Source organism: Antrostomus carolinensis, unplaced genomic scaffold (genome assembly GCF_000700745.2).
Source record: "Antrostomus carolinensis isolate BGI_N321 unplaced genomic scaffold, ASM70074v2 scaffold3293, whole genome shotgun sequence".
Taxonomy (NCBI): domain Eukaryota; kingdom Metazoa; phylum Chordata; class Aves; order Caprimulgiformes; family Caprimulgidae; genus Antrostomus; species Antrostomus carolinensis.
Window position 1 is genome coordinate 25,636 of NW_010307202.1, and position 12,879 is coordinate 38,514.

General features: G+C 40.6%; 1 protein-coding gene across 2 annotated transcripts; it reads right to left on the minus strand.

Moving 5' to 3' along the window:
• Positions 1 to 486: 486 nt before the first annotated feature.
• On the minus strand, positions 487 to 7,100 carry ESM1 (endothelial cell specific molecule 1). 2 transcript variants are annotated; one of them, XM_010165341.1, is made up of 3 exons: positions 6,776 to 7,100; positions 2,665 to 2,820; positions 487 to 587 (listed from the first exon to the last, which is right to left on the minus strand). In XM_010165341.1, the coding sequence occupies exons 1-3, from the start codon at positions 7,098 to 7,100 to the stop codon at positions 487 to 489; spliced, it is 582 nt and encodes a 193-aa protein (XP_010163643.1). The 2 variants fall into 2 exon arrangements, with proteins under 2 accessions (XP_010163643.1, XP_010163644.1); XM_010165342.1 differs by lacking the exon at positions 2,665 to 2,820 and having other exon boundaries at positions 6,776 to 7,076.
• Between the last annotated feature and the right edge of the window lie 5,779 nt (positions 7,101 to 12,879).

Genomic DNA, 12,879 nt, shown 5'->3' on the forward strand with positions numbered 1-12,879 from the left:
TTTAGTTCACACTGTTGTGCTCCTACATCATTATTATTCTCGTGACTTGGGGTGTTGCTTTCTATCTTGGGATTTGTTGATGTGCATTTCTTTCACAGTGGCTCCACACCAGTAATTTCACTCACCCAAGCTGTCCACTGAATTCGGTGAGAGCTTTCCTGGCCTCAGGCTGCAAGATTCAGCCTCTGGCATTAATTAAATGAGGAGAGTTGAATCATGTTCATTTTGTAATATTACTGTACATTCAGGAATTCACAATAAATTTCTCTGTTAAAATACTTATCAAAACAAATATCAAAAATCATATACACTGTGCAGTCTATTTTTAAGTAAACATTTTTCTTATGAAAAATAGTATCACAATTTGCCTTCAGAGGTTACATTTTCATATGCTATGGATCTACTTTGTTCTTAAAGTGTGTTGTTGCATATTCAATAATCTGTGAGAAATGCATCACTTGAGTGTCTTATGAGTGTAAGCAGATATCAGCGAGGATTTAGCCATTTCATTACTGGAGAGAGAATAGCTTTCTCCTTAACGAATTCCTCTTTTACAGAATTGCCATCCCCTGATGCCATGTCGTTCTCTGAAAATATACAAAAACAAAGGCGAATTTCATGAAATTGAGAGAATTTAAATATTTTCCTTCAGCAATGTCCATGGTTTTGAAAACACTTCAGAAAAACCTTACTTGACAAATCTTGCAGGAGTCTCCCTGAATGCCTCCAATTATCTAGTTGCAAAATTTCTGCCAAATTATGGCATATGCCAGGTGTGTTTGCTGATAGTTTAAGGCAAGTGATTTGAGTTTAGTTTCCAGTTCTCATCGTAACACTCCAGGGTGACATGGGACCAAGCAGCACATCCTCAACACTACTGCAGTAAATTAAACATGCCTGGGAACTATTCTCTGATCGAGGCCAGCTGGCGTGGAATAGCCTGGTGCATGCCACTAAACTCTCTTACTCTCCAAAAAAAAAGGTGAAAGATATCCAGTTTGTCTACTGGAAATGGTCCCTGGCTGATACTGATTCCTGAGCTGTAGCTGAGGTTGTTTGGCACAGCTAGCTGCACTGGGACAACGCATGCCAGCCATCGCCCTACTGTTTGATAGTGAAGACTGTCAAATTAAAATACACAGGAACATGCTTTGGCATCGTTAAATTTCCTAGGGTATATGTAGCCATAACCTCTTTATAAAATACACAGGCACTTGTTTAAAACACAGAAGCGTTCACAGCTGTTTTAATTCACTGAGGATCTGTCCTAAATGCTATAGCTACCTCTGAAGACCACTGTTAAATGAAACCACATGTGACCATCCCAGGCAGTACTACCCACAGTGTCCCTGGTCTACTTCCAGTGACAGACCTCTGAGGACACAATTCAGTGTGAAATCTTTGCACGGGTAAAAAAGACAATCTGTTTCTATGGGTTCAGCTTCTCAACCTGGCTGGGATCAGACAAGCTGCTAAACATCGAGGCAGCAGAAGGTTTGGGACCAAAGGAAAGAGAGGGAGAGGAAAAGGGAGGACGAACTGAGGAAAATAAGCTACCTGGGAAGATTTGGAATATAAGCTAGATACAGAGTATTTTTTCCATGTTATTTCAGCACCTCTGTCAATAAACAAAACCTAGAAAGGCAAAAGGGCACAATCATGTAGAAAAATAAAAAATAATCAGGACTGATCCATCTCACAGGTTTTTTTAAAAGATCATTTTAAATGTGGTGTAAGCATAAGTTGAAGAAGTTTGCTTCTGTCTAACTTCCTCTAAACAGAGAATGGTGGAAAGATAATGCTTGTATTAAGGCAACAAACAGGAGAAAATCAAAATAAGGCACACAAACTGCAATTGGAGGAGAAATAAAATTCAAAGACTTTTGAGGGAAATCCTAGAAAAGCTCCCAGTAGGTCTAGGATTAAATCTCTGACATTAATTTAAAATCTTTATCTTTGTATTTATTTTGATTGGTGTTTAAATTTAGAGTAAACTTTGTTCAAATATAACTCAGTATCTTCAGGCAGAGAATAAAAGATCTTCAGTGATTTCTCCTTCCTGCCTCAAAAATGCTCCAGAACCTCACATGACTTTTTTTAATTCTGGAAAGATCTGTTTTAAGCTTCAGATATAATCTTAAAGGTAAGAACTTATTCCAGAGGTACTGTGATAAATGACTACAATAAAACATTTCATAAAACAGTTTACTGACATCTGAAAATGCATAAAGCTCTGTTTTCATAGAAAAAATATCATTTTTACCATGTATTAGCTAAGAGTAGTAAATGCAACCTAGTGAAATCCTGTTCTACACAAAGCAGCTACATGCATCGCATCTGAACTGACTAATGCAAATCCTAGCACAGCCTCCCATTGCACAGGTGATGTTGTACTGCTAGCACACACAACAGTTGCCAGGTATTTCACCCATGTTAGGATTTCAAAATGTTTTTACCATGTGTTACAGCTCACCTAATTTCTTGCCTTATGTTAAGGGAGCTGCTAATAAGAAAAATAAATGTACCTTGTGTTGTCAGCTGTTTGCAGAGCTCCGTCAAAGTACACATCACTTACGCACAACATACACAGCATGGTGTGTATTTTTAGCAGAAATCACTTACAAGGTGATTTCTGCTAAAATCAACTGCCCCACAAAGTCTTACCTGTGTGTGAAACAATCTTTCGTCGATTTGGAGGCATTGAAGCAGACATTTGAAAAAAGGGGAACTTCAAACACTTCCCGGTTACTCTGTCACAGATGCCAGAGGGACAGTTGCAGGTTTTCCTGCATTCCATTCCATAGGTACCATAGGGACACTCTGAAAGAAAGTAATATAGCAAAGCAGTCCTCAGTGATTCAAGTCAGCTGCCAGCACTCTTAATAGCTGGTCTGCTTATATCTTTAAAAGTGGAAAAACCTTTGACTGGAGGTCAGCTAAATCTTAACTACAGGATTTCAGTGTGCCAACTGTTATTTTCCAGTTTTAACAAACCTTCACACACATTATATACATACTTCATTTCCTATCACTTATTTACAATGTTCTATCAGCAATCTTCTCTGAAACACTTGTAGTATTAAAATACAAATTAAAGGCAATATGAATATGTAAGTACGTAATCATAGAGGATGTAGTTAAAGTATTAGCATTGGGTTTAGAAAAGAAGAACACTTCAAAAAGTTCCTGAATTCTCTATTTGGGCATGATACACTTGTGTATGACTCTTGTGATTTAGGGCTGCAATCTATTGCTGGCACTGGGCTGCTCGTGGCCAGGACCACTGCAGGTAGTCTTGGTGAAGGCAGCCAGCCCGACCCTGAGGAGCTATCCAGCAAATGTATCCTCTGCCTGGAGATGCTCACAGCTCTTGGGGTAGAGCATTCCCATGTGCGACCAATTCTTGTGCTCACCAAGACAGTGAAGGTCTGCCTTTGCATGGCAGACAGCAAAGACCTCACCTACACCTCCAGCCTAAAGAGTGAGTGTGCTTTAAAGGGATCACCAGCACTAAGGCAGCTGCCTGGTTGTACTGCATCTGCCTACACACTGCCCTGATTCAAACCTCCCAGCCCTGATCAAGCTCATAGAGGAGGACCGAAGGGCACCTGTCAGGATGGGACCAAAAGTTTTTTGAAAAAAAAATAAACAAGTCAGGTGCAGAGGATTTGCCCCATCCCATAGCTGACATGTATCATATGCTGGATTAAATAACTTCCCAGAGGGTTTAAACCTGGGGTCACAGCCCTCATCTTCCCCTGCCTTGCTGTTGAACAGCGTACCTTCCCAGGACCATAGCTGAAGGGTTGGAGACAAGGAAAATCAAGCTTCAACATCCCCTTTCCAAACCCCCAAACAAAAGATCATCCCAAGAGAAGTTTGGGATGTCCCAGGAGAAAGGTCTTTAGGCTTCAGGTTGTCCTTGCCAATCCAGGGTGTGTAGTCACCTTAAATGGCAAGTCCTGGGGAGTTTATGATTGAACTCCTAAGGGCAGATGAATGACCATTCAAGGCTGGACCAAAGATCCATCCAGCCCAGGCTCCCACAAAACACTTAAAGAAGATGACCATGGTAAGCACAAATTACACCTCCCCCCTCATAGTCTCCCCAGTTTTCAGCTCTGGGAACTCCTGAACCAGACACATCTTCTGTGTATATAACACCCCACAACAAGATTATCCTTCTCATTTTGTCCAGTCTCCTCTTGAATCAATGCAAATATTTCATTTCACAATATAGCATAGGCTATCTGAAATTCAGACTAATACTCCAAAATGAAATCAGCATTTTACAATTCTCTGCATGCCCAACAGGTATGCTTTTGTAAGTGAAAAGCACTGGAAAATCAACCAATTCCCTGCCAGGGACTGCACAGTGAGTCCCTCCAGCCTGGATGACCTCGATGAGCTTCATACTCCCCTTCCCAAGCAAGGACACTCTTCTATCTGCTCTTTGGCCACATAAAACAAAAACAAAATCCTGCCAAAGTAAAACAAATTTTGTGTGCACAATCCTCCTTGAAGGACAAGCTGAGAGCACACATCACGTGGAGCATCAGCCTGCCTGCTGCAGGTGCTCAGCCGCTCAGCCCAGAGAGGCGGGATGCAAATTTGTGCACAGAATCAAGACTGAGCCCAAAGCACTTGGCTCCATGTGGAAAAATCCTGGCATTGATGCTGCTCTTCAGATTTGACAAAACTGAGATCTGAGTCAATTTTGCTGTTAGAAGATTTTGTTCAGTAGGATCCTGCTCTTAAATAAATTGCAAATATCTCCCAGTGATATAAGGGAAGCAAAAGCAGGTTCATTAATGTGACAGTTATACCTCAGATTTAGAGTATTTACTAATAAAAATGGAGAGCACCGGTATTCCTTAGACTGTTTTGAACAATAATGGCAATGCTACTGATAATAATATGATGCACTCATAAAAGTACTCAAAACATTGCTCTGAAACATTTACTCTCCATGTTTTACCCATTTTAGAAATAAAAAAATGGAGAACGGAGAGTTCAGGTCATTTTTACATAATTTCAAAGTAAACCAGTCGCAGGCAACCAGAGAGAATTTAGCCATCCTGACTGTATGAATTATTACAAACATGGAAGTTATTAAAATGAGTGAGTGATTTTGTATCATAGCTGTAAATGGGTGTATAAAATAACAATACTTGGCTTCATACTTTGCCTGATAAAATTCATATACATAAAGAAAGAGACTGTACTATGTCAGAACTGAGATGAAAAAGAGTTAGAAATAACATCTATACTATTCAGTGCAAATAAATATATGGGCAATATAAGCCTTAAATAACAATTTACAACTCTAAGTCAAGGTATGGTTTTATTGAAGTTAATGAGAGCATTTTCACTGACTCACTGGGGGAAGAAAAAACAACAACAAACTTCACATTTTCTACAGACCTTCCAAGATTCACCTACGGGGATTCAGATCTCATGTCCCTCAATGTTTCTTTTTTCCCATTTGAAGTGTGCTATTGCAAAGAAATTCCTATGAGGACAGTGAAAAGTATATAATAATTCAAAAAGAAATGTTAAAAGAATTATAGGTGGTATCTTGCACTGCAGTAATTTTTAATAAACTGAAGATCAGTCAAATATCTCAGTAAAATACTTTTCCAGTGGGTGCACCAAATATATTAACTTCATGCATAAATTCTAGTCTTTAGAAATAAAAGCAGTATTTTGGGTTTCACCCTCAAGCATGCACTTTAATTTTTTTTTAACACCAATGTAAATAAGCGTGTGCTGCGTGTGAGTCAGCCTGAATGATTTTTGCAGCATCTGGTCCTAAGTCATTACTTTAACTGAAGCTATTAGTACTCCTGATGTTTAACTGCCAAGACACATCAGTTTTTAAGGAAGTTATTCAAAAGCGTACCTGTATCTACTTACTGAAGTGGTACACAAACACAGGAAAACTCACTGCATTCGTACTTTGCAAAGCCTTTTAAAAAAATTATTCATTTAAAAATCTTTCATCATACATCTTAGTAATTTAATACCTCCTCTCCTTTTAAAGATTCTCCTTTTTGCATGGAGTGAGGCTAGCTCTTAAATTAAAAATGCCATTATAGTCAATGACTAAATAAATCAGCATGCAGCATACCTGGAGTAAGCCAAGAGCAGTGGCTGGCTGCTCATCTCACAGTCAGCTCCTGTTCCACTATTCCCATCTTTCAGGCAGGAGCATCTGTTTGCCTCCCCCTGACCACATCCCTAGGGTAGCTCACCACCTCAAAGGCAGGACTGAATTAAACATGATAATGTCTCCAGACGCTCAGGCAGTGCTGTTATCTCCATCTTCCAGACCCCAGAGAGAGCACCTGGTCCCTGGGCAGGCAGCTGGTGGTGCCTGAGGAAACCTCATCCCAGGGAGAGCCCGGCAGGGGCAAGGATCCTGTGACAAGGTTGGATTCACAGGATTAAAGTCTTTGCAACTTATAGAAAGCCACTGACCAAATCAGTGGAAGGATCAGGTCTCCCAAGTCCCAATCAAAAATCTCATCTCCAAGCACACCCCATCCGTATTTCCTCACACATGTCTCCAGGTCTAAACAGTATTCTCACATTAATAGCCCTGTCCTACCTACATGTAACACCTTTTAATACCAGCAGGTATTTTTCACTTTCTTCTTGGCTAAGGGCTACACTGTAAAAATCCCATTTTAGACCTTTCAAGCATGAGGCAAGCTCTATATGTAGGCTGCTGTCAAATTGCCACAGTGGGTGCATGCAAAGTGAATATTGTTACCTTTGCAGATACCAAATTCATCACCAAAGTCATCCTCCTCAGTGTAAAACTGGCACTTCAGCCCAGGACCACACTTGACACCATCCATACCCGAGACTGTACGATAGCAAGTCTCCCCCAGAGCAGCTGCACACACTCTGCAACAGCCACAGTCATCCAGCACTGTTCTCTTACAGCGCAAGGTACTTTTGCACGCGTTACTCTCACAGGGATCGGGACAATCTACTGCATATTTCGCACTCCAAGCAGTTCCAGCGTGCACGGGCATCAGGAGGAGTGTGAGAAACAGGAAGCCTTTCATGTCTTGCAGGGGTAAATGCTCCATCCCAAAGAGCAGGGTTTAATGCTCAGCCTGCTGGTGCCTTGTGCCGAGGGAAGCAGCAGTACAGAATCCAAAGTGGTAGCTGCACACATCAGCCTACAAGTTTATGAGCTTTATACAGTGAGTTGCCCACATGCTGCACCGTCGTCAGCTTCCTCAATCCGGCAGCGCTGCTCCTGCCAGCCTCCCTTGTTTCAGTTTATGAAATCCAGGATGAAGGTTGGATTAGCACTCTGCTGCCATCCAGGAATTGAAAAGGCTGAGCTGATGTAATCTGTTATGTTTAGTTGGTTGTTTTGCATGAGTACTAAAAACTCTCTCACATCCGTCTCAAATGCTTGAGGATGTCTGCCAAAAGAAAAAAAAAAACCCACACACGACCGAAAAAAAATACTCCAAACCTGAGTGGGTTGCATACCTTCCTGCAGGACGGAGATCGCTCTGACAGCGGGCACACTGCTGACAGGACAGCTTTGCCTTGCTAACACAGCTCATGCAGACAGAAGAAAATCACACTGAATCATCTCACTGCTGAAAGAATAATCTTTAAAAGAATAAATCTTTGCCTTCCCTTTTGAGGGGACATGGACAGTTACTTTAAGGAACAAAGTGAGATTATGCCATTTAACAGCCAAGCTCAGATGTTTCAGTATTTTTCCTGCCTCCATCAAAATGGTACTTTTTAATCAGTATTTAGGTGGAGATGAATTAAACATTTCACTCGAAAATTATTCCTAGAACTAAAAACAGGTCAGACAAAAATCAGCATTTTGTGGGATCTTCTGCAGGAAGTTCAGGAGAATGATCAGCGAGCTGCCCTGACCTCACAACCAAAGGTGGAAATCCCCATCCATCACCAGCACGGTCTGCACAGCCTTAACGCAGATCTGGGGGTCTGATTCTCCTCCCCTTTACACCACTTCTATCCTGATCAAAATCTATGGAATATCCTGATGTTGCCCTTCAATCAAATCAGTGTAAATAAGCAGAAAATAAGTCTCAATTTCCCCTGTCCCCCCTCTTAGACTTTACTCACACTGCCAGAGCCTTGACAAGAAACAGCAAACAACCAAAAAGTTCAGTGAAACAAATGAGCCACCAGAGAGATGGAAATTTCTGCTACAAAGAAAGATTTACAGGAAAGGAAAAAAAGGAATAAAGCTAGCCATAAATAAATCTCTGAATACCAAAAGTTGCTGCCGCTGAAGTTACTGGGAACTGAATCAATCTAAACTTGTATGTGACCAGCTTGCCATTTGGGAATCCTGTGTCTCGAGTGGGCTGAGGACACTGCCGGTAGGCTGCCAAATAAAATTAAGGGCTATGCTGGAAATACAGCAGAGCAGGAAAGCCTTTTCTTCATGAATGCAAATGTGAATTGATAGATCCAAAATAAAATGCTTAACTCCTCTCTTGTGAAGAAGATGAGAAAACCAACATACTGTGCGTGGCATTTGGGTAGGTTGTTCATATGCTTCTGGTATGTGTGGGTATAAGAACCTGGATAGCATAGCATAGCATAACATTGCATAGCAGAAAAAGAGAAGTGCACAGGGAGAGGAGAGGAGAGGAGAGGAGAGGAGAGGAGAGGAGAGAAAGAAAAGAAAGAAAAGAAAAGAAAAGAAAAGAAAAGAAAAGAAAAGAAAAGAAAAGAAAAGAAAAGAAAAGAAAAGAAAAGAAAAGAAAGAGAAGAGAAGAGAAGAGAAGAGAAGAGAAGAGAAGAGAAGAGAAGAGAAGAGAAGAGAAGAGAAGAGAAGAGAAGAGAAGAGAAGAGAAGAGAAGAGAAGAGAAGAGAAGAGAAGAGAAGAGAAGAGAAGAGAAGAGAAGAGAAGAGAAGAGAAGAGAAGAGAAGAGAAGAGAAGAGAAGAGAAGAGAAGAGAAGAGAAGAGAAGAGAAGAGAAGAGAAGAGAAGAGAAGAGAAGAGAAGAGAAGAGAAGAGAAGAGAAGAAGAGACCTACTATGTAACACATGTCAAAGGGAGGCTACAGTCAGGCAAATATTTGCAGGCGTATACAGTAGGCATCCATCTTACACAGTATATAATTAATCAAAATACAGTCCTTCTAATGACAGTTGCCAGCTGCTAAATATTTACATGCACTAGTTCATGCCTGTTTTCACATGTAATCTTGGACCAATCAGTGAATTTAAAATGTAAAAATTAAAGCATTAGGTTGAAGTCTTGTATAAACCAATAAAGGTAGCCATTAGGTGAGAGCAATTAGCAGTAGTGGACAAATTCATCTTCAATACACAATGCAACTATCTCCTGGGAAGTGCATACTTCAGGAATACTTCAAACATGGTAGTGAAATTGCAGATAAAAACTGAGAAGGAACAAAAATGCAAGGTTATATTAAGCAGATAAATTAGAAATGGATGTACTATCCCTGACCTCATTGCAACTGCCACATGGCAAAAGCCTGTTAAAAAAAAAAAAAAAATATCCAACCCAAGGTCTCCCCCACAGTTCCCAGGTCATCAGAGTAATGTAAACCACTTCTCATTTCATCTGGCATTAGCATCAACTAAAATTGACACTGGTATATACTAACAGGTCAGGCTGTAACCTGTAGGGCTGAGGAGCCCATGTAGGTCCCACTGGGCAGTGCCTCAGTGGGAGAGAGGCTAAGTTTGATCAGATGACCAAAGAGCACAGCTAAGGGCAGTAACCATTTCAGTCCCCTGGCCAAATCTGCTCCCAGGAGTGAAATAGCTCAAAGAAGTAGGTTGCATACTTAGTGCGTGAGACTTCACAGGTCTGCAGCAGTAAGGAGCAGGGAGGCTCTCCCTTAAATCCCTCCCTTAAATCTCCTTTAATTTAATTCGCACATGCTCTTAAATTCATAATTGCTTGCTCACTCAGAGGAGATAGCAGAGGAGTGAGCAGACCAATCCACACATGCACTTAGGTGTTTGTGCCCAGTAATAAACACTAGATGATGAAATTGTGTTCTGTAAATATATTTAGGAAATGCTCCTTGTATAAAAGACTAAACAAGAGCTGAAAGGGCTGCATTTCACATTTGGGTTTCTCACAGGGAAAATATCCTAGGGATATGATAAATAAAAAAATTACACACAGATGTGGTGAGGAAAAGAAATCGTAAAAGAAATCAGCACACTCCCCTAGCAACTATCCAACATTATTTGGAGTAAGTTGGAAACTCTATTCTGTGCTTGGAGCTAGAAGCCAAAGTAAATTATTTCAATGGATCAAAAAATACATGTAATGGAAGAAAACAATATGAACAGATAAAGGTCTGTCTTATACCTGAGTATCATGGAGGAAATAATGATGCTATGATCTTTCACACTATACACTGATTAAGTACTGAAATAAATCTAACATCACTCCCTCTGGTTTTAATGTTTCTTTGTTGTTTTACCTGTTGAAACCATTAAAGCTTTTCTTTCCAACAAACAGCTTGATCCTGTAAAACCCTGAACTAAGTTCTCCCTTGAAAATGTGTGTAATGGGAATTAATGGAGCTTCTCCAGCTATCAACAGCAGAAAATTTGGCACCATTATTTGACTTGTGCTATAAATATATTTTAAATGTGGAAGATTTTTTGGATCAGATCAGATCAGTGCTAATTATTTTTTTCCAAATTCACAGTATAACTTGTCTTGGTGCCAGTTTACATCATAATTACATCACCATATATAAAGTCTAGCATTCCTTCTAGAAGCAGGAGAGGTTTCAACCCTTAGGTTCAACAATGCACAGGGAACTGAGCAATCACTGGGTTAGTATCAGTGAGCTGTGAACTGTGTTTCCAACTGAATACTTAAGAGCATGAATTTTCTAGTTCTTTTGCAAATAACCTATTTCTCGAGCAAAAGCAGCTTGTGTGGTTGTCTTGAGGTTATATTTATGTCCTGTGAAAAGTTTGGCCATACCTGTTAGAGATTCCCATGAAATTACATAGAATCATAGAATCATAGAATGGTTTGGATTGGAAGGGACCTTAAAGCTCATCCAGTTCCAACACCCCTGCCATCAGCAGGGACACCTTCCACTAGACCAGGTTGCTCAAAGCCTCATCCAGCCTGGCCTTAAACACTTCCAGGGAGAGGGCATCCACAGCTTCTCTGGGCAACCTGTTCCAGTGTCTGACCACCCTCACAGTGAAGAACTACATGATTAATCCATGCTGATACACAGGAGCAATCTGTTCATTAGGCCAGTACTCTATGGCTTTGCTCATTTTACTCTTTAGATAGAGAGAGTATCATTTACTTCTGAATTTAAGCATTCTGGACACTGTTGTTATCCAGTCTTTTGAACATGTAAAGTTGGGATAAGCAGGAAGCATTAATATCTCTTTAAACGTAAGAAAAGGTTTAATGCATGACCCTTGTTGCTCATTTACAAAAGGCAGTCCCTGAACTAAAAATATGTTGCCGTACATTCCTGAACATTCCAACCATTTCCCAGGCTTCCTTTACAAAATGCCATAAGCACAATGCTATATGAGAAGCAAAGATTCAAAGGGAAACACCGAAAGGAAGCTGAGCTGCAAAGTCCAAAATGAAAAGCCAGAAATAGGAAGTAAAAGATAAGAATCAGGAAAGTGAGATAGCGGCAAGGACTCCCCTTTGTGTGATTTCTTTTCTTGTATCTTTTCAATGAATTGCTAATTACTCTTTGTTTGGACTGTAACATGGCAACTCAACTTCACTCTGGTAAAAATAGATGCTTTGGGACATTTCCTACTTGATGAAGGCAAGAGGTGTTTACATCCTTTCTCCAGGCTGACCAGGTGCTACACAGAGAACTGGGTAGGCTGGCTACCTATGCACAGACTTCAGGAGCTACTACAGAAATGACTGGGTATGGTGGGTTTATCTGCAGAGAGCCTCAGGAACTAGAGCCATAGCTTGTTCGGAGCATTTTAAAAATATACTTGCACATAACTCCACAGACAAATATAGGGAATGTCAAAACTGGGAGCTGGAAACCAAATTGACTGCACATAGCTCCTGCTCTGAGTTTCCTCCTTCAGACCTATGGCCATACAAACGGAGCTGGGCACCCTTCAGGTCTGTGCTACTGAGTCCACGTAGCACAGTCCTGTTCCTCGATAGGTTTTGATCATGACCTCACTCGCTCTGATTGAAGGATCTCTGCAGTGTGTCATCCTTGCACACTGATTTTACAACCACTGCAATCATCTGCGTAGCAGAAATCACTGGCTTTCCCTCAATTCATTAATCAAGTCAAAAAATTCTGCTGTGCTTGGAGAATGTGTTCAAGAGGCAAAAAACAACACAAAGCGGTGGAAAAGCTCTACTACATAGCAGTAGGGTTCAATATTCTCCAAGGCAGGCAAGTTTGGGTTTGTCACACACAATAAATAGGTAGTTTATATAAGTGGGGGGAAATTATAAAAAAAATAGGTTGTGATTCTGTTATGCTGAAGTCTGTTTTCCACATTTTCAGAAGAAAGGAGTTTGAGTGTCCAAGACATCCAAATCTATGTTAGTTTCTTAAAAGTACAAGTCGAATACCTTCTCTGTACTTCAGAAAATTTACTTCTCTGATTACAGTGCTAAACTTGACTGATCACTTACAGCCCAAACCAATGCTCTGTCTTCACACACCCCCACCTTATCAATAGTTTTGTCAGTAGCTGTTTCTTTTGTGAGGCCTCATGGTCCTAGAAATCAAAATCACCCTGATAAAGCCACATGTCCGCCTAGGAAAAAAAAGCCTTTCCACATAGAAAAACATCTCCGCTACATAGTTACTGATTTTCAATCATGGCGGGGGGGGAC

What these genes read in the sequence shown, in the direction of transcription:
- ESM1 (XM_010165341.1), bottom strand. Translation starts at nt 7,100, where the DNA reads ATGGAGCATTTACCCCTGCAAGACATGAAAGGCTTCCTGTTTCTCACA. An exon ending in TGAATTTGGTATCTGCAAAG is followed by an intron (nt 2,821 to 6,775) that starts GTAACAATATTC and finishes ACTTTCTTTCAG; the next exon opens with AGTGTCCCTATGGTACCTAT. An exon ending in AAAGATTGTTTCACACACAG is followed by an intron (nt 588 to 2,664) that starts GTAAGACTTTGT and finishes GTATATTTTCAG; the next exon opens with AGAACGACATGGCATCAGGG.